The sequence below is a fragment of the Chiloscyllium plagiosum genome, unplaced genomic scaffold (assembly GCF_037043375.1).
Source record: "Chiloscyllium plagiosum isolate Xiang-an unplaced genomic scaffold, Cpla_swu_hap1 HiC_scaffold_6, whole genome shotgun sequence".
Classification (NCBI taxonomy): Eukaryota; Metazoa; Chordata; class Chondrichthyes; order Orectolobiformes; family Hemiscylliidae; genus Chiloscyllium; species Chiloscyllium plagiosum.
In genome coordinates this window covers 57771457-57796605 of record NW_028270144.1, presented here as the reverse complement: position 1 = coordinate 57796605, position 25149 = coordinate 57771457, and the positions used below count along the sequence as shown (strand labels likewise).

At 42.5% G+C, this 25149-nt stretch overlaps 1 protein-coding gene across 2 annotated transcripts in view; it reads right to left on the bottom strand.

The window, feature by feature from the left end:
• LOC122550577 (neutral amino acid uniporter 4-like) overlaps window positions 1-25149 on the bottom strand; it is a 206183-nt gene that overhangs the window by 120558 nt on the left and 60476 nt on the right. The window contains exon 8 of one of the 2 annotated variants that reach the window (XM_043691517.2): window positions 7272-7370. The exons of the other annotated variant lie outside the window; for it this stretch is intronic. Within the exon in view, the coding sequence (XP_043547452.2) occupies window positions 7272-7370 (99 nt within the window). The remainder of the gene's footprint in view (window positions 1-7271; window positions 7371-25149) is intronic. 2 annotated transcript variants of the gene reach the window in all.

Sequence of the window (25149 nt, the reverse complement as noted above, 5' to 3'; positions counted from 1 at the left end):
AACTCCACACAGTCAGTCGCCTGAGGCGGGAATTGAACCCGGGTCTCTGGCGCTGTGAGGCACTGGGTCACTGTTGTTCATCATTTTTATAAATAACCTGGATGAAGGCATAGAAGGATGAGTTAGTAAACTTGCAGATAACATTGAGGTCGGTAGAGTTGTGAAAAGTGACGAAGGATGTTGTAGGTTACAGAATGACATAGATTAGCTGCAAAGCTGGGCTGAGAGGTGGCAAATGGAGTTTAATGCTGAAAAGTGTGAGGTGATTCACTTTGGAAGGAGTAACAGGAATGCCGAGTACTGGGCTAATGGTAAGATTCTTGGCAGTGTAGATGAACAGAGAGATCTGTGTCCAGGTACATCAATCCCTGAAAGTTGCCACCCAGCTTGATAGGGTTGTTAAGAAGGCATATGGTGTGTTGGCTTTTATTGGTAGAGGGATTGAGTTTTGCAGCTGTGCAAAATTCTGGTGTGGCCACATTTGGAGCATTGCGTATAGTTCGTGTCATGTGGAAGCTTTGGAAAGGGTTCAGAGGAGATTTACTAGGATGTTGCCTGGTATAGAGGGAAGGTCTTATGAGGAAATGCTGAGGGACTTGAGGCTGTTTTCGTTATAGAGAGAAGAAGGAAATTCATTAAAATTATCCCAGGGAAATATAATGCTTAATCTGAGAGCAGAAAAGGATAATTAACCCATTTGGATAACTGCTCTGACAGAATCAATGTTTAACTGGTATAAAGCAACAGACATTTATCACCATGAAGTAGAAGCAAGAACAAACAAATAATTTGTAATAAGAAATTGCAAAAACTGAAGTCAGTACTGAGAGAAACTTGGTATAAGGAGTGTGTCACATGTCAGAACTGTATCATTATACGTTTCACAAACATCTTTTTAAGTGAACACAAGGAACCTAAAAAGGGTCCACTGGCCCATATGATTGTTTTTCTGTTTGAAGTGCTGAAGGCAGAGAGTTTGGCATATTCTCATATTCAGTAATACAATGGGTCCTTCTAGAAAATTATACGGTTGAAAGCTTCTGAGCAAAACACAAGACTGCGGGGTGCAGGCCAATCCAACATAACTGACTTTACTTTAGGAATACGGGAACAGGACTATGCCATTTAGCCCTTCAAGCCTGCTCTGCCCTTCAAGAAAATTGTAGCTGATCATCCACTTTAGTATCTTTGCCCCCACATTATTACTTCCCCATGTTTCTTTACATCATTGAATTACATCATAAGTTTCTAAATTCAATTTCTAATTTAAACATATTCAATGACTGAGCTTCCACAGCCCTCACAGATGGAGAATTCCAAAGATTCACAAAATCACTATGAAAAAAAAATCGAGTAATATAAATCTTCTCTATCTCTTTCAATATTTTGTAGGTTTTAATAAGATCACCTCACATTCTTCCAAACTCTACAGAATATAGGCACACTTTGGGCAAATTTTCTTCACAGGACAGTTTTGCAATCCTAGAAACAAGTCATTTACTGTACAATGACACGAGTATCCTTCCTAAAGAGGGGGAACCAAAATTGCTCACAATACTTGAGGTGCTGTCAACACAATTGATGCAAGACTTCATTGCTCCTGTCCAAAGCCTCAATTTTGTGAAAAAATCCCTCTGTATAATTTTGGATGAATCAATCTTAAGTTTTGATCAGAGTGTAATAAATTATAAAACAGAATGTAAAAAACAACTCTGCAACACATAGTTCTCAATAGGGAGAAGAAGAGAAAGCCTAGTACTTGGTGTATTGAGCCAGCAAAATAAAAGGAGCCTCTCAGAAGTTATTCTTCTCAGTTAAACTACAGGAGAAATCTCCAGCCATTGCAGCTGATAAGTTCTGATTTCAAGTTTTCATTCTCTTTAAATCAAGGAAAATATCTTCAAGCAATTTACAGCCTGCAGAAATAAAAAATTGCTTGTTTTTCTTAATTCACTCTTAGAATGTGGGCATTGCTGGCTGACCAGCAATTATATTCTGGATCAGTGGTGCTGGAAGAGCACAGCAATTCAGGCAGCATCCGAGGACAGGCAAAATCGACGTTTCGGGCAAAAGCCCTTCATCAGGAATAAAGGCAGAGAGCCTGAAGCGTGGAGAGATAAGCTAGAGGAGGGTGGGGGTGGGGAGAGAGTAGCATAGAGTACAATAGGTCAGTGGGGAAGGAGATGAAGGTGATAGGTCAGGGAGGAGAGGGTGGAGTGGATAGGTGGAAAGGAGCTGGGCAGGTCGGACAAGTCCGGACAAGTCAGGGGATCATGTTGCTGGAGGTTAGAAACTAGGATGAGGTGGGGGAAGGGGAAATGAGGAAACTGTTGAAATCCACATTGATGCCCTGGGGTTGAAGTGTTCCGAGGCGGAAGATGAGGCGTTCTTCCTCCAGGCGTGTGGTGGTGAGGGAGCGGCAGTGGAGGAGGCCCAGCACCTCCATATCCTCGGCAGAGTGGGAGGAGGAGTTGAAATGTTGAGCCACGGGGCGATTTGGTTGATTGGTGCGGGTGTCTCGGAGATGTTCCCTAAAGCGCTCTGCTAGGAGGCGCCCAGTCTCCCCAATGTAGAGGAGACCGCATCGGGAGCAACGGATACAATAGATGATATTAGTGGATGTGCAGGTAAAACTTTGATGGATGTGGAAGGCTCCTTTAGGGCCTTGGATGGAAGTGAGGGTGGGTCGTAGGGGGGCGTGGACCTGACCAGGTAGTCACGGCAGCAATTATAGCCTGTCCCTATTTGCACTCAATGAAGTGGTAGTAAGCAGCCTTCTTGAACTGCTGCAAGTCAATGTGCTGTAGGTAGACCCAGAATTCCATGAGGGAGGGAATCTATGATTTTGACCCAGCAACTCTGAAGGAATGACGATATCTTTCTAAGTCTGGATATGAGTATTGTGGAGGGGAAATTGCAAGTGGTGGTGTTCCCATGTATCTGCTGCCCTTGTCCTTCTAGATGGAATTGGTAGTAAGTTTGGAAGGTGCTGCTTAAGGATCTTTGCTGAATTTCTATTTCTTGTAGATAGTACACACTGCTGCTTCTAAGCACAGGTGGTGGATAGAGTGACATTCATAGATATGGTGCCAATCAAGCAAGCAGCCAAGTTTCCAGAGTGTTGTTAGGGCTACACTCATACAGCCAAGTGGGAAGTATTTCATCACAATCTTCAATTGAGCCTTACAGATGGTGGACAGATTTTGAGGAGTCAGGTGGTGAGTAACTTGATGCAGTATTTCAAGTCTCTGAGCTGCTCTTGCATCCATTGTATTTATATGGTGAGTGCAATTCAGTTTCTGGTCAATAGTTACCCTAAGGATGTTGATTGAGGAGGATCCCGTGATGGTAATACCACAGAATGTCTTGGGTGATGGTGAAACAGTCTCTTATGGGAAATGGTCATTGCCTGGCAATTGTGCAGCCTAAATGTTACTTGGCACTTTTCATTCCAAGTATGGATACTGCCCAGGTCTTGTCAATTTAGATATTAACTGCATTAGTATCTGAGTAGTCCGAAATGATATTGAACAAATAAACAATTCTGACTTTTCGAATCAGGTGATTGATGAAGGAGTGTCGCTCCGAAAGCTAGTGTGCTTCCAATTAAACCTGTTGGACTATAACCTGGTGTTGTGTGATTTTTAACTTTAAGCTGCAGAGTTAGTGTCCCTACCTCTGAATCAGGAGGCCTAGGTTCAAGCCCCACCTGCCCCAGAGGTGTGCAATTACATGTCTAAATAGGCTGATTTTAAAACAATATCCCTAAAAGAACTCCTGCAGAGATGTCCTGGAGCTAACATGACTGACCTCCAACAACCAAGCATTTTCCTATGTGCCAGATTTGACTCCAAACATTGGAGAGTCTTTCCCTTGATTGTCATCGACGCCAGTTTTACGATGGATCTTTGATGACATATCTGCTCAAATGCATCCTTGATGGCAGGGGCTATCACTCTCACTTCAATTCTGCAATTGAGCTCTTTGAGCTGTTTGAACCAAGGCTATAATGAGATCAAGAGAGTAGTGGTCCTGGCAGAAGCCAAACTGGTCATCAATAAGCAGGTTATTACTGACTATTTGCTGCTTGATATCACTTGTAAAGACACCTTCTATTACTTTACTTATGATCCAGAGTCAATTGATAGGGCACTAATTGGCTAAGTTGGATTTGGCATGCTTTTTGTATACATGACCTAACTGGGCAATTTTCTGCATTGCTAGATACAAGCCAGTTTGTAATTGCACTGGAACAGCTTGGCTCGAGATATGGCACAGTCTGGAGCTCAAGTCACTGGTACTATTACCAGAATGTTGTCAGGTCTTATCACCTTTGCAGCATCCAGTGCCTCCAATCATTTCAAGATGTCAGAATGGAGTGAATCAAATTGGTTGAAAATTGGTATCTAGGATGCTGAGAACCATTGGAGGAGACGGACTTGGCACTTCTGACTGAAAATTGCTTCAGTTTTATGTTTCACACTGATTTGATGGGCATTGCCAATATGGAGGATGGGATATTTGTGGAGCCTCCTTCTCCAGCCAAGTTTAATTGTCACTTAGTTTTTTTTCTATCACTTGCTGTCTGGCACACAAGTAGTATCATTTTGTAGATTCACCAAGTGTTTTTAAAGGTTCCCTGGTGCTGTGCCTGGTGTGCCTTCCTGCACTCTTCTTTGAGCCAGGGCTGATCCCCTGGTTGGATAGAATATGTCAGGCCATGATGGCCCTCTGCACTTCACGCCTTCACAAAGACATTGTAGGTAGTCACTCTTATTGATAATGTCATGGACAGTTGAATTTATGACAGGCAGATTCGTGAGACGAATCAACTCAATCAGTAATGCTGCTGCTGAACCACTCTGTGGTGAAATTCCCTATCCAATAATAATGTGTGTTTGCCATCCTCAGTGGTTCCTCCAATCATTGTTCAAAATGGAGGAATGTCAATTCATCAACTGCAGGAGGACAGTACATTGTAATCACCAGGAGATTTCTGTGCCATTTTTGATCCAATGCCATGAGGTCTGGAGTCAAGTTGAGGATGCCCAGGATGTCCACATTCTCTTGCCCACCACAACGATAGGGTCTGCCCGTCTTCATCTTCCACCCCACCAGCTCCGCATCCTAAGGATCAGAGGCTGCCACTTCAACTACCATTATGCATGGACCAATCCCTCTGGGACACCCTTGTCCACTCTTCCTCCAGGAGAAAGTGAGTACTGCAGATGCTGGAGATCAGAGTCGAACAGTGTGGTGCTGGAAAAGCACAGCTGGTCAGGCAGCATCTGAGAAGCAGGAGAATTGACATTTTGGGCATAAGCCCTTCATCAGGAATGAGGCTTGTGGGCCAGGGGGGTTGAGACATAAAGGGAAGAGGGTGGGACTGAGGGAAAGGCAGCTGGGAATGTGATAGGTAGATGAAGGTGGGAGTGAAAATTGATAGGTCGGAGGGGAGGGTGGAGCATATAGGTCGAAAGGAAGATGGGCAGGTAGAACCATTCAAGTGGGCGGTGCCAAATTGGAAGGTTGAGACTGGGATAAGATGTCAGAGAACATCTCTGAGACAAACCAACTCCAGCACCCACGGCTCAACAATTCAACTTCCCCTCCCACTCTGCCAAGGACATGCAGGTCCTGGGCCTCTTCCATCGCCAAACCCTAACCAACCGACACCTGGAGGAAGAATGCCTCATCTTCCGCCTTGGGACCTTCCAACCATAAGGGATCAATGTGGATTTCACCAGTTTCCTCATTTCCCCATCCCCCACCTTATCCCAGTCCCAACTTTCCAAGTTGGCATCACCCTCTTGAACGGTCCTACCTGTCCATCCTCCTTCCCATCATATGCTCCACCCTCCTCTCTGACCTATCACTTTCACCTCCAACTTTGTCTACCTTTCACATTCCCAGCTGCCTTCACCCCAGCCACAACCTCCTCCCACTTAACTCTCAGCCTCCTAGGCCCACAAGCCTCAATCATGATGAAGGGATTATGGCCGAAACGTCGATTCTCCTGTTCCTCTACCTCAAGACCTCAACCCAGGCTAGTATGTTCACTGTTCACAATGTGGTCTCCCCTACAGTGGGAAGATGAAACGCAGGCTGAGTGACTACTTTGAAGAATGACTACACTCTACCTGTGACAGTGATCTTGAGTTTTCAGTTGCCTGCTACTTCAGTACACCACTGTGTTCCCATGCCAACATTTCTGGTTTAGGCCTACTGCAGTGCTCTAATAAAGTTTAACGCAAGCTAAAGGAACAACACCTCATCTTCTGTCTAGGTACTTTACAGCTTTCAAAACTCAAAATTGATTATCAGAGCATGAACACCCTCCTCCATGTTCATTGCCCGCACTCACATCCTGTTCTGTGTGGGTTGCTCCCAGTACAGACAACCCATTTTCACCTATCCACACTTCGCATTAGCACTCAGTCAGCATTTATCTCCCTCTCAGTTTATTATCAGAAATCCTTTGGTGACTTCTTCCCTTCTTTCTTCTTGACATCATCTCTACGTGTTCTATTCACACATCGCCAGCCCTGCCTACAACCCTACATGCATTCCACCCCATAAAACCACTCCCTCGACCCACCATCCCCCTTGCGCCACCTTGCTCCTTTACAGGCAGTCATAAACATGTCTTATTGGATATTCTCCCCAAGCAGTAGCATGACCCAGCCAAGCCAGTGGGTACGGGGGAAAAAAGTATTAAATGGCCAATGAAATGATTCAGTTAGCCTCTTTTTTTTCCAACAGCAGTAAAATGTCAATGGTAGAAGGAAGAGGACAAAAGAAGTCTCCCAGCACCTTCTCTATCACTAACACCATTTCAAACTTCCAACCTGTTATCCAAGTGTTGATAAAATGCCAGCCAATGTGTTTATGCTATTGCATTCACATTAATTATGTAAACAGCAAGACTGCCTATTGTAGCGTAATAACTATGAACAATTTGGAAACATTATTGCCAAATTCTCCGGTTCTTGTTCTGTACTTCCTGTTCTCTTCTCGTTAGACCATATGGCAGTTATTCTCTTCATTGAAAATCGGTTAAAATATGTTTTCAAATCTTAATTATTTCTGAGAACTTTTAGCTTTAGCAATTAACTGCAAATTACCTTCCTGGGCTGCGATACATCAAAGTATCAATAGGTTTGCAACAATGGTTAAAAGAAATATGATGCCAAGTTTAAACTAATAACAGCAAACTATTTTGCTACCTACACTTGGACAAAGATTATAGTAGCAAAGAAATTTCCACCTACCAACCCAATTCCTTCGAAAGCAAATATTGCAGAGCCAAAGAAAAGCGGATATTTTTTCCAACTGGCAACCAAAGGAAGCTTCCCTAGATGAGGCATGTCCTAATTAAAAGACAAAAGACTATAGATTTCAGTCCTCAATCTGACAATCAATGCCCGAAATTTATACTAGCATGAGCATAAATAAACATTTTGCATCCAAAATATAGTAAAAGTATTTAAATACCTAAAGTTTATTCATATGTACTGTTCACAATTTCATACCAATAATCTGTGAACAATGCATAAGGTAAACATATTTAAACTCTTATTGAGTTGGCTTTTTTTAAAAACGCTGATATTTTTCATCCAAATGCATAAAATTTGCCATCTATGCATTTTTTTTTAAATTTAGCTATAAGTAAAAAGTTGAGACCCATGGTTCAGGACATAGGCAAAGCTGAAAAGAGTTGTCTAGAAAGTTAATAAATGACTGCAAACTTGGATTTAAAACCCTGTTGCTTGAAGGGAAAAGAAATGGGTTCATTACAGACAAAGGCTAACTGAACATTGTATGGAAAGTTTTAAATCCCAAAATGACAAGGAACTTAGCAGCAAGAGAAAACAATTAGCTTTATCAAAATAGATTTGGCTTCAGGTTAAAACATAGAAAATATTTAAGATACACATTCATTGAATATATTAGGCAACACAAGGCACAAAAAGCCTCATTATCTGGATAAACTGCAGCATTAACTAAGAAAAATAAATTCGAGTTCAAAACACAGACAGACATGAAACTAACTACTCTGGCATCACAAATGGAAAAGAAAACTGGGCAACAGATTCGCCAAGCCAGTTTTATTCCAACTTTCAGATTCCATCTTCACCCTAATTATAACACAAAACTGTTAAATAAGATCTACCTCTCTCTCCCTTTTGCACTGTTTTTGATAACCATTACATTGTTGTATTCACCAATTAATTTTTTTTAAAACAGCAGAAACATAAAATACACTGCCTGCAAGTTTAGAAAGCATGGTTCATTCAATGGTTAGTGCATATATTCTGCAAGAAATATTTGTATTAAGCTTTATCACCCCAAGTACAAGAATAGAATAACTGATGCTGGGGCTGGAGGTGTGGAGGAGCTGTATATTACTCTCAAGTCAAGAAAGTACACAATGTATAGTAAGATGTGCACTTACTTAGGGACATGCAAATGTATCATTTGTCATAGCAGGACTGGCACAGGATAAAAGAATCAAAAAGTGATTTAGATTTGTATAGCAATTTTCACTACATCAGGATCTCTCATTGCACTATACAGCCAATTAACTATGTTCAGACATTGCCATGTTTCTGGAAATGCAACAATCAATTAGCAAACAAAAGCAATGTGATAATGACTAGATTTGTTTTTGTCCTGTTGATTGACAGATAAATGTTGATCAAGACTCCAAGGATAATTCCCCTATGTTTTTTAGAAGCATGTTCTGGAAACTGTTACATCTATCTTAGAAAACACTGCATCTCAGTATATTTTCTCACAATCGATAGATGGTTGTACACTGCCAGAGGTGCTGTTTCAGTGCAAAACAGCCTCAATCCTTCATTTGACTGACATCCTTAATCTGTGTGCTCAAGCCTCTGGATTGTGGCTTGAATTTCCAATTCAGAGACTTAAAGACAAGAACATTACAAACTGAATCATGATTGAGAAAATACTGCATCAGAGCAGATTAGTAATCATGAACAGGGCAAATCAAAATGCTTGCAAAATGTGTAAGAGGCAGAGCTATTTACATTTCAAAATTTAGGGTGTAGGTTTGCTCGCTGAGCTGTAGGTTTGATATCCAGACGTTTCATTACCTGGCTAGGTAACATCATCAGTGGCGACCTCCAAGTGAAGCGAAGCTGTTGTCGCCTGCTTTCTATTTATATCTTTCTCCTGGATGGGGTTCCTGGGGTTTGTGGTGATGTCATCTCCTGTTCGTTTTCTGAGGGGTTGATAGATGGCATCTAGATCTATGTGTTTGTTTATGCCGTTGTGGTTGGAGTGCCAGGCCTCTAGGAATTCTCTGGCATGTCTTTGCATGTATCCTGGTGGCTAACTTTCTTCCTGTTTGTCTTACGTAATGTTTATGGCAGTCCTTGCATGGAAGTTTGTAGATGACGTTGGTTTTGTCCATGGGTTGTACTGCGTCTTTGAAGTTTGTTAATTTTTGTTTGAGTGTGTCGGTGGGTTTGTGTGCTACTAGGATTCAGAGGGGTCTTAGTAGTCTGGCTGTCATTTCTGAAACTTCTTTGATGTATGGTAAGGTGGTTAGGGTTTCTGGCTGTGTTTGGTCTGCTTGTCGTGGTTTGTTCTTGAGGAATCTGCGCACTGTATTTTTTGAGTATCCGTTCTTCTTGAATACGTTGTATAGGTGGTTCTCCTCTGTTTTCCGAAGTTCGCCTGTACTGCAGTGTGTGGTGGCTCGTTGGAATAGTGTTCTGATACAGCTTTGTTTGTGTGTGTTGGGACGGTTGCTGGTGTAGTTAAGTATTTGGTCAGTGTTTGTCGGTTTTTTGTATATGCAGGTTTGTAGTTCTCCGTTGTCCTGTGACGTCCAGGAATGCGAGTTTGTTGTCGGTTTCTTCCTCTAGGAATTCGTTTTGTGACGACAAAGGTGTCATCTACGTAGCGGACCCAGATTTTTGGTTTGATGGTTGGTAGGGCTGTTTGTTCTAGTCTTTGCATTACTGCTTCTGCTATGAATCCTGATAGTGGAGATCCCATGGGTGTGCCGTTGGTTTGTTTGTAGACTATGTTGTTGAAAGTGAAGTGGGTGGTGAGGCACAGGTCCACTAGCTTCATGATGTTTTCATTGGTAATGTGATTGATGGTGGTTGGTGTGTGTGTGATGGTCTGTTCTAAAAGTGTGGTAAGTGTTTCCTTTGCCAGGTCGATGTTGATGGAGGTGAACGTCGAATGAGATCATTGCTTCGTCTTCCTCTATTTTGGTGTTTTTGATGATTTTTAGGAATTCCTGGGTGGAGTGGATGGAGTGCTGTGACTCTTTTACTAGGTATTTCAGTCTTGCGTGTAGTTCTTTGGCCAGTCCATAAGTTGGTGTTCCGGGTAGTGAGACTATAGGTCTGAGGGGGGCTCCTGGTTTATGGATTTTTGGTAGTCCGTAGAATCGTGGGGTGTTGGTCCCGTCGGGTTTCAATTTCTGGAATTCCGTCTTGTTTAATTGTCTGGAATTGTGTAATTTTCTTAGGAGATATGTAATTCTGTTTCCTAGTTGTGGGGTCGGGTCTAGCGCCACCTGTTAGTAGGTGTTGGTGTCTGCGAGTAGTGCATTTTAGGATGACTGTGAGCCGACCTTTGTCTGCAGGTAAGAGAACGATGTTTTTTGTCTTTTTTGAGGTTTTCTAGGGCTTTCCTTTCTTGTATGTTCAGTTTATTTCCTTCCCTCTTTCAGCTCAGAGTAAGTGCAACTGTCTGTCTGATCGTTTGTTGTGTTTCTTCCGTGAGATTGTTGTCCTTCAATGTGGTTTCTAATGCCGCTAGGAAATCCTTCTTGTCAGTGTCTCGGTAATTGAAATTTAATCCTTTTATTAGTACCGCTTTTTCTGTGTCTGATAGGGTCCGGTCAGATAAGTTCTTTATCCATGCCCCTGTGTTATTGGTTTTGTCTTTTTTTGTGAGTTTGTCAAGTTTTTTCTTCTGGTCCCGATTTTTCATTATCTGTGTTTGTCATTGTTTGGTGTTTATGGCTCGTTCTACAGCGTCTGTCCATTCTTGATTTGTTGCTTGTTTGAATAACGGTTTTTGGCGCACAATTTCCCGGTTGTATTTTCGGAGTCTGTGGTGGGCGTCATTGATTAGTTCTTGGAGCATTCTGCGGCCGTTTTGTTCTGTTAACTTCTGGCTTGAGGTGTTTTTATCGGTGTTTTACCTAGTAGAAGAGTCACAGCACTCCATCCACTCCACCCAGGAATTCCTAAAAATCATCAAAAACACCAAAATTGAGGAAGACGAAGCAATGATCTCATTCGACGAACCCCAAAAAGAGGGTCCAAGGAAGTTCCTGTGGATTGAAGAGTGAGGCTTTAGCTCAGGAATCTTTGACAAGGAGGTTGAGTGAAGTGATTACGCCACAGTTGAAGAGGGTGAAGACATGACTGCCAAGCTGGTTCAGTGCGCTACGTGCTTGATGTGGTGTGTCTGGCTCGTATAAGTGTGGAAAGTGTGTGCACGTTCAGCTACTGACAGAGCATATTGCAGCACTGATGAAAGAACTCGAGGACCTTAGGATCATCTGAGAGAACGAGATCTTTCTGGACAAGACCTTCAGTGAGGTTATTACACCAATCGTACCAGAAGAGCAGAAGAGAGCAGACAATGAGGAAGGCAGAGAGGAGACAGGTGCAAGAGACCCCGGGGGAAGTACCGGGCAGGAACAAGTTGAATCTCTTGGAAACAGTAGAGACAGATGACACTGTCAGTCCGCGAGGCGGCAAGGTCTGTCAATCAAAAGTTGGCGCAGAGGCAGAGCGGAAGAGTCGGACATCGCACAGAGCCGTGGTAATAGGGGACTCCATAGTGAGAGGAACTGACCGGGGTTTTTGTGGCAGCAGACAGGACTTAAGGATGGTGTGTTGCCTTCCTGGTGCCAGGGTTAAAGACATCACAGACAGAGTGCAGGAAATCCTCAAGGACGAAGGTGAAGAGCCAGAGGTGGTGGTACGTGTCGGCACAAATGATGTCGAGAAGAAGAGGAGGAACATACTACAGCGGGACTTCAGAGAACTAGGAAGAAGGCTGAAAAGCAGGATGTCCAGGGTGGTTACCTCGGGTTGACTTCCAGTTCCTCGGGCTGGTGAGGCCAGAAACAAGGAGATAATGGACTTGAACGTGTGGCTGGGGAACTGGTACAGGAAGCAAGGATTTAAATTCTTGGATCACTGGGGTATGTTTTGTGGTAAGCATAAATTCTACAAGAGAGACGGTTTGCACCTTAATAGGTTAGGGACCAGCATTCTGGCAGGCAGGTTTGCTACTGCAACATGGCTACGTTTAAACTAAGTAGCAGGGGGGGGGCAGGGGGAGAGGGGACAAACTGGATGTTTAAGAAGGAAATTGAAGGGAAAGTTAGAACAAGGGAAGTCAAGAAAGACAACTGTATCAATGAGGCAGAAAACTCAGAAAGGGATCATGCTGTCAGGTTGAGTGAAATAGGAGTTGATGGGAAGGGTGAGGGCATAAATAAATTAACAATATTATGCAATAAGATGGATGAGCTTGAGGCTCTTTTGGAAATTGGCAGATACGATATTGTGGGGATAACTGAGATGTGGCTTCAAGTGGACAGGGCCTGGGAAATGAATATTCAAGACTACATGTGCTATCGTAAGGACAGACTGACGGGCAGAGAGGGTGGGGTGGCCATGTTGGTAAGGGATGATATTCAGTCCCTTGCGCGGGGGGACCAAGAATCAGAGGATGCAGAGTCAGAGTGGATAGAGCTGAGAAATACTAAGGGTAAAAAGACCCTCTTGGGAGTTATCTACAGGCCCCCAAACAGTAGTCTGGATGTCGGATGTAAGTTGAATCAGGAGCTGAAATTGGCCTGACGCAAAGATGTTACTACAGTTGTTATGGGGGATTTCAACATGCAGGTAGACTGGGAGAATCAGGATGGTATTGGACCTCAAGAAAGAGACATGTGGAGTGCCTCCGAGATGGATTCTTAGAACAGCTGGTGCTGGAGCCGACCAGGGAGAAGGCAATTCTGGATCTGGTATTGTGCAACGAACCAGAATTGGTCAGGGACCTCAAAGTGAAGGAGCCATTGGGAAGTAGTGACCATAATACAATAAGCTTCAATCTGCAATTTGAGAGGGAGAGGGTACAATCGGAAGTGACAATATTTCTGTTGAATAAAGGGAACTATGGAGCTATGAGGGAGGAGCTGGCCAAAGTTCAATGGTGCAATACCTTAGCAGGGATGACAGTGGAGAAACAATGGAGGATATTTCTGTGCATAATGCAGAAGTTGCAGGATCAGTTCATTCCAAAAAGGAAGAAAGATCCTAGGAGGAGGCATGGGTGGCCGTGGCTGATGAGGGAAATTAGGAAACATATAAAGTTAAAAGAGAAAAAGTATAACATAGCAAAGATAAGTGGGAAAACGGAGGACTGGGAAGCTTTTAAAGAACAACAGAGGATTACTAAGAAGGAAATACGCAAAGAAAAAATGAGGTACGAAGGTAAACTGGCCAATAATATAAAGGAGGATAGTAAAAGTTTTTTTAGGTATGCGAAAGGCAAAAAAATGGTTAAGACTAAAATTGGGGCCTTGAAGACAGAAAGAAGGGAATATATTATGGGGAACAAAGAAATGGCAGAAGAATTGAATTGGTACTTCAGATCTGTGTTCACTGGGGAAGACACAAGCAATCTCCCTGAGGTAACAGTGGCTGAAGGACCTGAACTGAAGGGAATTTATATTTGCCAGGAATTGGTGTTGGAGAGACTGTTGGGTCTGAAGGTTGATAAGTCCCCGGGGCCTGATGGTCTATCCCAGGGTACTGAAGGAATCGAGGATGCGTTGGTGATTATTTTCCAGAGGTCGATAGATTCGGGATCAGTTCCTGCGGATTGGAGGGTGGCTAATGTTGTACCACTTTTTAAGAAAGGTGGGAGAGAGAAAGCAGGAAATTATAGACCAGTTAGTCTGACCTCAGTGGTGGGAAAGATGCTGGAGTCTATTATAAAGGATGAAATTACGACATATCTGGATAGTAATAACAGGATAGGTCAGAGGCAGCATGGATTTATGAAGGGGAAATCATGCTTGACTAATCTTCTGGAATGTTTTGAGGATGTAACTCTGAAGATGGACGAGGGAGATCCAGTAGATGTAGTGTACCTGGACTTTCAGAAAGCTTTTGATAAAGTCCCACATAGGAGGTTAGTGAGCAAACTTAGGGCGCATGGTATTGGGGGCAAAGTACTAACTTGGATTGAAAGTTGGTTGGCTGATAGGAAACAAAGAGTAGTGAAAAACGGCTCCATTTCGGAATGGCAGCCAGTGACCAGTGGGGTACCGCAGGGATCAGTACTGGGACCGCAGCTTTTTACAATATATGTTAATGATATAGGAGATGGTATTAGCAATAACATAAGCAAATTTGCTGATGATACTAAGCTGGGTGGCAGGGTGAAATGTGATGAGGATGTTAGGAGATTACAGGGTGACCTGGACAAGTTAGGTGAGTGGTCAGATGCATTTTAATGTGGATAAATGTATGGTTATCCACTTTGGTGGCAAGAACAGGAAGGCAGATTACTACCTAAATGGAATCAATTTAGGTAAAGGGGCAGTACAGAGAGATCTGGGTGTTCTTGTACACCAATCAATGAAGAGGCTAATAGCATGCTGGCCTTCATAACAAGAGGGATTGAGTACAGAAGCAAAGAGGTTCTTCTGTAGCTGTACAGGGCCCTGGTGAGACCACACCTGGAGTACTGTGTGCAGTTCTGGTCTCCAAATTTGAAGAAAGACATTTTGGCTATTGAGGGAGTGCAGCGTAGGTTCACGAGGTCAATTCCTGGAATGACGGGATTACTTTACACTGAAAGACTGGAGCAACTGGGCTTGTATACCCTTGAGTTTAGAAGACTGAGAGGGGATCTGATTGAGACATATAAGATTATTCAAGGATTGGACACTCTGGTGGCAGGAAACATGTTTCCGCTGATGGGTGAGTGCCGAACCAGAGGACACAGCTTAAAAATACGGGGTAGACCATTTAGGACAGAGATGAGGGGAAACTTCTTCACCCAGAGAGTGGTGGCTGTGTGGAATGCTCTACCCCAGAGCAGGTGGAGGCCCAGTCTCTGGATTCATTTAAGAAAGAGTTGGATAGAGCTCTCAAGGATAGTGGAATCAAGGGTTATGGAGATAAGGCAGGAACAGGATACTGATTAAGGATGATCAGTCATGATCATATTGAATGGTGGTGCAGGCTGGAAGGGCAGAATGGCCTACTCCTGCACCTATTGTCTATTGTCTATTATCTATTGTCTACAGCACTGTTCACCTCCATCAACATCGACCTGGCAAAGGAAACACTTACCACACTTTTAGAACAGACCATCACACACACACCAACCACCATCAATCACATTACCAATGAAAACATCATGAAGCTAGTGGACCTGTGCCTCACCACCCACTTCACTTTCAACAACATAGTCTACAAACAAACCAACGGCACACCCATGGGATCTCCACTATCAGGATTCATAGCAGAAGCAGTAATGCAAAGACTAGAACAAACAGCCCTACCAACCATCAAACCAAAAATCTGGATCCGCTACGTAGATGACACCTTTGTCGTCACAAAACGAATTCCTAGAGGAAGAAACCGACAACAAACTCGCATTCCTGGACGTCACAGGACAACGGAGAACTACAAACCTGCATATACAAAAAACCGACAAACACTGACCAAATACTTAACTACACCAGCAACCGTCCCAACACACACAAACAAAGCTGTATCAGAACACTATTCCAACGAGCCACCACACACTGCAGTACAGGCGAACTTCGGAAAACAGAGGAGAACCACCTATACAACGTATTCAAGAAGAACGGATACTCAAAAAATACAGTGCGCAGATTCCTCAAGAACAAACCACGACAAGCAGACCAAACACAGCCAGAAACCCTAACCACCTTACCATACATCAAAGAAGTTTCAGAAATGACAGCCAGACTACTAAGACCCCTCTGAATCCTAGTAGCACACAAACCCACCGACACACTCAAACAAAAATTAACAAACTTCAAAGACGCAGTACAACCCATGGACAAAACCAACGTCATCTACAAACTTCCATGCAAGGACTGCCATAAACATTACGTAAGACAAACAGGAAGAAAGTTAGCCACCAGGATACATGCAAAGACATGCCAGAGAATTCCTAGAGGCCTGGCACTCCAACCACAACGGCATAAACAAACACATAGATCTAGATGCCATCTATCAACCCCTCAGAAAACGAACAGGAGATGACATCACCACAAACCCCAGGAACCCCATCCAGGAGAAAGATATAAATAGAAAGCAGGCGACAACAGCTTCGCTTCACTTGGAGGTCGCCACTGATGATGTTACCTAGCCAGGTAATGAAACGTCTGGATATCAAACCTACAGCTCAGCGAGCAAACCTACACCCTAAACCTCAACCTGAGCTACAAACCTTCACAAACCTTGCAAAAACATTTCAAAATAATGGCAATACCCAACCACAATAAAAAGATAAAATTCACCATTTCCTCACACAATAATAAACAGTAGATACTGTTGCAGATATTCTTGTTATTTATTTTCCTCTGATCTCATTTTACATTTAAATTGTACAGTATTTCTGCAACAGTAATATAATAAGATTTTCAGTTCAAAATAACATTAACTGAACAATGAAGCCTGAAAAACAGTAAATTAAATAACAAATAATACCACCCTGACAAGAAAGATTTGGTCGGATGTGAACATAACTCAAGAATGCTGGACATCAATGAAAACATGCATGAACCTTTACAAAACTGACCACTTAAGCCTAAGAAGAAAATCTGGCAAGTGCCCAAGTAATACAAATAGAAGAAAATACAAGGGGTTGAGCATTGAAAAATACTGATTGCAATGATCAAGAAATAGAAGATTTAATACATTAGGTGACAGGAATGCAACAGTGCTCACTTTCAAGAAAAGCCCATTCCAAATCAGTGAAAAAGAAATCAGCAGGTAGCTGTGTGTTTCGTGCAACGAAAAGAAACGCCACCAAGCAAAAGAGAAGCCACCAAGCAAGTTGAGAACAGAAGCCACACTAACAGAAACAAAAGGAGGCAGCTCACTACCACCTTCTGCAAGGCAATTTGAGATGGACAATGGTGAGACAGCAATGCAATCACCCCATGCACAAGACATTTCCTCCAGTGTATGTCCCTCAAATCGCCAGGGACCTGGGTTTGATTCCAGCCTCGGGCGACTGTCTGTGTGGAGTTTGCACTTTCTCTCAGTGCCTGACTGGGCTTCTTCCGGGTGCTCCGGTTTCTGCCCACAATCCAAAGTTGTGCAGGTTACCTGAATTGACCATGCTAAATTGCCTGTCATGTTCAGGGATGTGTAGGTTAGGTGCATTAGTCAGGAGTAAATGTAAATTAATAGATTAGGGAAACGGATCTGGGTGGGTTACTCTTCGGTAGGTCAGTGTGGACTTGTTGGGCCTAATGGCCTGTTTCCACACTGTAGGGACTCTATGATTCAAAAGCTTTCAGTAATTCAACGAGTACAGCACTGGTTACATAAGACATGTTATAAATAGGACAGAACTAGAGATTAAAAGAGAATTAAAGTTTAAAAGAAATGCAATTAGAGTCATAGAGATGTACAGCATGGAAACAAACCCTTCGGTCCAATCCGTCCATGCCGACCAGATATCTCAACCCAATCTAGTCCCACCTGCCAGCACCCGGCCCATATCCTTCTAAACCCTTCCTATTCATATAACAATCCAAATGCCTCTTAAATGTTGCAATTGTACCAGCCTCCACCACATCCTCTGGCAGCTCATTCCATACATGTACCACCCTCTGCGCGAAAAAGTTGCCCCTTAGGTCTCTTTTAAATCTTTCCCCTCTCACCCTAAACCTATGCCCTCTAGTTCTGGACTCCCCGGCCCCAGGAAAAAGACTTTGTCTATTTATCCTATCAATGCCCGTCATAATTTTGTAAACCCCTATAAGTTCACGCCTCAGCCTCTGACATTCCAGGGAAAACAGCCCCAGCCTGTTCAGCCTCTACCTGTAGCTCAGATCCTCCACCCTGGCAACATCCTTGTAAATCTTTTCTGAAACCTTTCAAGTTTCATAACATCTTTCCGATAGGAAGGAGACCAGAATTGCACGCAATATTCCAACAGTGCCTAACCAATGTCCTGTACAGCCGCAACATAACCTCCCAACTCCTGTACTCAATACCCTGACCAATAAAGGAAAGCATACCAAATGCCTTCTTCACTATCCTACCTATCTGCGACGCCACTTTCAAGGAGCTATGAACCTGCATTCCAAGGTCTCTTTGTTCAGCAACACTCCCTAGGACCTTACCATTAAGTGTATAAGTCCTGATAAGATTTGCTTTCCCAAAATGCAGCACCTCACATTTATCTGAATTAAACTCCATCTGCCACTTCTCAGCCCATTCGCCCACCTGGTCCAGATCCTGTTGTAATCTGAGGTAACCCTCTTCGCTGTCCAATACACCTCCAATATTGGTGTCATCTGCAAACTTACTAACTGTACCTCTTATGCTCACATCCAAATCATTTATGTAAATGACAAAAAGTAGAGGGCCCAGCACCGATCCTTGTCGCACTCCACTGGTCACAGGCCTCCAGTCTGAAAAACAACCCTCCACCTCCACCCTCTGTCTTCTTTGAGCTAGTTCTGTATCCAAATGGCTAGTTCTCCCTGTATTCCATGAGATTTAACCTTACTAATCAGTCTCCCATGGGGAACCTTGTCGAACGCCTTACTGAAATCCATATAGATCACATCTACTGCTCTGCCCTCATCAATCTTCTTTGTTACTTCTTCAAAAAACTCAATCAAGTTTGTTAGACATGATTTCCCACGCACAAAGCCATGTTAACTATCCCGAATCAGTCCTTGCCTTTCCAAATACATGTACATCCTGTCCCTCAGTATTCCCTCCAACAACTTGCCCACCACTGAGGTCAGGCTCACCAGTCTATAGTTCCCTGGCTTGTCTTTACCACCCTTCTTAAAAGGTGGCACCACGTTTGCCAAACTCCAGTCTTCCGGCACCTCACCTGTGACTATCGATGATGCAAATATCTCAGCAAGAGGCCCAGCAATCACTTCTCTAGCTTCCCACAGAGTTCTCGGGTACACCTGATCAGGTCCTGGGGATTTATCCACTTTTAACCGTTTCAAGACAGCCAGCACATCCTCCTCTGTAATCTAGACATTTTGCAAGATGTCACCATCTATTTCCCTACAGTCTCTATCTTTCATATTCTTTTCCACAGTAAATACTGATGTAAAATATTCACTTAGTATCTCCCCCATTTTCTGTGGCTCCACACAAAGGCCGCCTTGCTGATCTTTGAGGGGCCCTATTCTCTCCCTAGTTACCCTTTTGTCCTTAACGTATTTGTAAAACCCCTTTGGATTCTCCTTAATTCTATTTGCCAAAACTATGTCATGTCCCCGTTTTGCTCTCCTGATTTCCCTCTTAAGTATACTCCTACTTTCTTTATACTCTTCTAAGGATTCACTCGATCTATCCTGTCTATACCTGACATATGCTTCCTTCTTTGTCTTAACCAAACCCTCTATTTCTTTAGTCATCCAGCATTCCCTATACCTACCAGCCTTCCCTTTCACCCGGACAGGAATATACTTTCTCTGGATTCTTGTTATCTCATTTCTGAAGGCTTCCCATTTTCCAGCCTTCCCCTTACCTGCGAACATCTGCCTCCAATCAGCTTTCGAAAGTTCTTGCCTAATACCGTCAAAATTGGCCTTCTTCCAATTTAGAACTTCAACTTTTAGATCTGGACTATCCTTTTCCATCACTATTTTAAAACTAATTGAATTATGGTCACTGGCCCCAAAGTGCTCCCTACTGACATCTCAGTCACCTGCCCCACCTTATTTCCCAAGAGTAGGTCAAGTTTTGCACCTTCTCTAGTAGGTACATCCACATACTGAATCAGAAAATTGTTTTGTACACACTTAAGAAATTCCTCTCCATTTAAACCTTTAACACTACGGCAGTCCCAGTCGATGTTTGGAAAATTAAAATCCGCTACCATAACTACACTATTATTCTTACAGAAAGCTGAGACCTCCTTACAAGTTTGTTTCTCAATTTCCCTCTGACTATTGGGGGGTCTACAATCCCAATAAGGTGATCATCCCTTTCTTATTTCTCAGTTTCAGCCAAATAACTTCCCTGGATCTATTTCCGGGAATATCCTCCCTCAGCACAGCTGTAATGCTATCCCTTATCAAAAATGCCACTCCCCTCCTCTCTTGCCTCCCTTTCTATCCTTCCTGTAGCATTTGTATCCTGGAACATTAAGCTGCCAGTCCTGCCCATCCCTGAGCCATGTTTCTGTAATTGCTTTGATAGCCCAGTCTCATGTTCCTAACCATGCCCTGAGTTCATCTGCCTTCCCTGTTAGGCCCCTTGCATTGAAATAAATGCAGTTTAATTTATTAGTCCTACCTTGTCCCTGCCTGCCCTGACTGTTTGACTCACTTCTGTTCTCAGCTGTACCAGTCTCAGGTCGATCTCTTTCCTCACTATTTCCATGGGTCCCACCCCCCCACCTTACTTGTTTAAATCCTCCCAAGCAGTTCTCGCAAATTTCCCTGCCAGTAAAGTAGTCCCCTTCCAATTTAGGTGCAATCCATCCTTCTTGTACAGGTCACTTCTACCCCAAAAGAGATTCCAATGATCCAAAAATGTGAATTCTTCTCCCATACATGAGCTCCTCAGCCATGCATTCATCTGCCCTATCCCCCTATTCCTGCCCTCACTAGCTTGTAGCACTGGGAGTAATCCAGATATTACTACCCTTGAGGACCTCCTTTTTAAATTTCTGCCTAACTCTCTGTAATCTCCCTTCAGGATCTCAACCTTTTCCCTTCCAGTGTCGTTGGTTCCACTGTGGACAATGACCTCCTGCAGGCCTCTCTCCCCCGTGAGAACATTCTGCACCCTCTCTGAGACATCCTTGATCCGGGCATCAGGGAAACAACACACCATTCTGCTTTTTCTCTGCTGGCCACAGAAATGTCTGTCTGTACCTCTGACTACAGAATTCCCTCACACAATTGATCTCTCGGAAGCCAACGTACCCCTCATTGCATTACAGCCAGTCTCAATACCAGAAGCTTGGCTGTTCGTGCTACGTTCCCCTGAGAATCCATCACCCCCTACATTTTCCAAAACAGCATACCTGTTTGAAATGGGTATATCCACAAGACTCCTGCCCTAGGTGCCGACCTCTCTTACCTTTCCTGGAGTTAACCCATCTATGTGACTGTATCTGAGACTATCCCCCCTTCCTATAACTGCCACCCATCACATACAGTTGCTGTTGCAAATTCCTCATCGCTTCTATCTGTCTCTCCAACCGATCCACTCGATCTGATAAGATTCGCCTCCAACAGCATTTATGGCAGATATAATCCGCAGTAACCCTTAAACTCTCTTTAAACTCCCACATCTGACAAGAAGTACATATCACTGCAAAGGCCATTTTTGCTCCTTCACAATCTACAAACCCAGAAAATAACACCATCTTATTCCTCTACAAACACTGCCCCAGGTTAAATTAATAGCTATGGCTTATATTTTAAGTTTAATCAAGAGACTTATCTCCAAAAACATATAATCAAGAAAGAATCCACTATACTCACTACTGCAGCCTTTCTCTTGGACAGACTTAAAGCAACAATTAACTTATCTGATTCTGTGCTGTGAACTTCGCCCAACAGTTCCTCCAAGATTAGTTGTGAATTTCACTGTTTGTTAATTTTCCCAGATGCACTCCAATGTCCAGCATTGATACATGAATTCAAACAGCAAAGGTGGCAACTGCGCAGTTTCTTTCTCTCTCTCTCTCCTGCACTGTCCTCACCACGTGCTTCCTTTGTCTGCTCTTCTCCCTTTTAAACTGCTGTTGTTTTGACTTTTTATTTCCAAAGTTCCAAAACAATGCAACAGCATATAAAACAGTAATTGCTGCTCCTGGAATTCGAGGAAATCACCTCCAACACCTAAAATACCTCAAAAAAAGGAGCAGCTCTTACAGCCAGAAATTTTTCCCATCCTCCATCTTGGATTATTATTCAGAAAAGGGAAAGGAAAATTAGTGAGATATTGCCGAATTTCATACAGGCTGCACACAATATGTGCATTTTCTCCAAATCTACATTCAAGAGAAGAGTTGAAAATATTATACATTGCTGTTTTTAAAAAAGGTTTTCTTTTGAAATGAAGACACAGTTACAACAAGGTGGGCAGGAAATTCTAATTTTCTGCTGATTTTTCAAACTGACTGATGCCCTTGATATATTACGATCAAATCTGCTCATGAGTACTATCAATAAGCATTACATCATACAAAACAGGGTGACATCAGATTCAGTTAACCTCACCTAACATTCACAAATTTCTATTTTTAACAGGGATTCATGAATAGCAAAGAGGCATCGAACCTGATCGTCTTGCCTTAACACTAATATACAGAAGCAAATAAAGAGCCCTCACGGTTGTGTCAGTTAACAAAGCTTTCGGACAAAGAACAGGAGTCAAAACTATGATCTATACAACTGACAACCAAAAGACAAAGATCCTACTGTCCAGTAATTACTTGCATTTCAACATGCATTGCCTCCATTAGTGGCCACAGTAGACACATAGTGCACTAGGGCTTGCACCTAATGTTTCTGATTAGTTAGCTTAATCTCAAGCACAAGGATCAAGATATCAGAAACTCAACAATCTGAAGGAAAACTGGTTTCTTGTGTGATGAAATTTCAGGATCCAGCTATCATTAAGCCAAAGAAATCCTAACCAGGAATAAACCACCTCCTACAGCAATATCAATGAAATAATTGTTCATAATTGGAAATTTCACTGGGAGACAACTTACACTTATCAAAGAGCCTTCAACAAAATAGCCTAAAGTGTTTCACAGGAGCATTAGAATGGAGGATATTACGGAGAAAGCTCCGAAACAATTGATTCAAAAACAATGAGAACTTTAAAATGAAGACATTGCTTGACCAGGAGTCAACGAACACAGGCATCAAAAGGAGAATAAAACTTGCTGTGAGTTAAGGCATGGGAAGCAAGCTTTGGATGACCACAAATTTATGGAGGCAGAACGTGAGAGACAAGCCACACACACATGGAATCGTTGGGTCTAGAGATAATAAATTAGGATTTCAGTAGCAAATGCACTGACTTGCACTGAGACAGCGGCAAAGTCAAGAAATGTTATGGAAGTGGTAACAAATGTCTTATTGATGGCACTGTTTGAGGCCAGAAGCTAATCACAGAATGAAACATAATAGCAAGGTTACAAATACACTGGCTTAGTCTTAAAGCTGCTGCCAAGGAAAGGAACAGCTAGGGAATGCAGTTTGGAGCAAGGTCCGCAAAAAATGGTTTCAGTATTATCAATATTTAAAAGAAAGCTTCTCCATACCCAATACTAGATGTCTATTAACTTAGTAAACATGAAGGAGTTAAGAGAAGTGAAGCGACGCTGACATAAAGTTGAGTGTCTTTTTAGAGTTGGGTATTGTCAACATATGAAAGAAAATTAAGTGTGCTTTCAGACAACACTGAGGGGCGGCAAATTGATCGGAAACAGAAGACCAAGGATAGATCTTTGGCATCAGAGGGCACCAGTCCAGCAGCAAGAAGAGAAGCCATTGCAAGTGATTCTCGAGCATCAAAGAGATAACTTCTGGAAACAATCTGACCCAGCAGAATGATAATGAAGAGATACTAGAGAATAATGTGATCAATTATGCCAAAGGCTGCAGATGGACTGGGAAAGGGAAAGAGAAAGATTATTTTTGTCACAGTTATAGTGGATGGTCAAAATAAATTAAAATGAAAATCCTAGTATTTACATCAAACAACAGATTGTGATTTTACAGTTTGTACCCATGATGGATTTGAAACAATGTTTGCATGCTTTGACGGAGTCTAGAATTAGAAGGACAGGATGTACACATAATTACAGGATAAGTCAGGCAGCACTTCTTTAAGCCTCAATCATTTTACAAACAGATTCATGATATTTCAGCCTTGGACTAGCAAGTAAACAAACAATCTCAATTTTGAATATTTAAAATAGATTGTATTTCAATTAAATCTTTTCCATTTAAAGCATATCCTTACCTCCATAATTGTATCTACAATAGGAATGGAATATTTTCAATCTTTATATAAAATGAATTTCAATTGCTATATGTTATGGCAAGGATAGACTTCAACTACCACTTAGATGAAATTGACTACTGCTCAAACAAGAGACAAGACTCACACCAAATACAAGACGTATTTTCAGCACTGGCAACTACCTTGAAGGGGTCCACAGAAGATATACTCAGAAAAGCCTCACATATTCTCTTGACTATAATTTAAGGAATGGTCAAGGTGATTAAAGCTATTAGTATCGGGAATGGAGAAGATTTAATTATTTTAATGAGAGAAATCCAGAAGAGGAGAAATAATCAAAATCAAGTGATGTTAAAAAACACTTCTTCACATGAAGTGGCATGAAAATTTGGAATTCTCTTCCACTCAAACTGGTGAGTCAATGTCAATTGAAAAAGGTTTCAAAACGGAGATTAGTAGATTTTTATTCAATAACGAGTATGGAACCAAGCAGGGTAAATTGCGATAAAGAACAGATTAGCCATTTACCTAACTCGGTGGCAAAAAGAGACTGCAGGAAAGAATAGGAATAAACCAATGTACCTTACACAAACTCCCCATTATTTAGATCCCAAGCATCCGGAATTCCCATTTTGAATCTTTGATGCCGATTGTATGGGAATTCCGGATACTTGGGATATGGATAACAGGGACTTTACTACATTAGCAATTGGAAGGGAATAATGGATCAGATGCTTTATTGATGCAAGCTCAAGACTGACCTTGAAGCTTCTCCTACACGCTTGCTGCATGAATTTCTAGATTCAAATGGGAATTGTTTGTTTGCGCTACTCATTTTTAAAATGTACATTTTTTTCGTAGGAGCAACAGGCTGAATTTT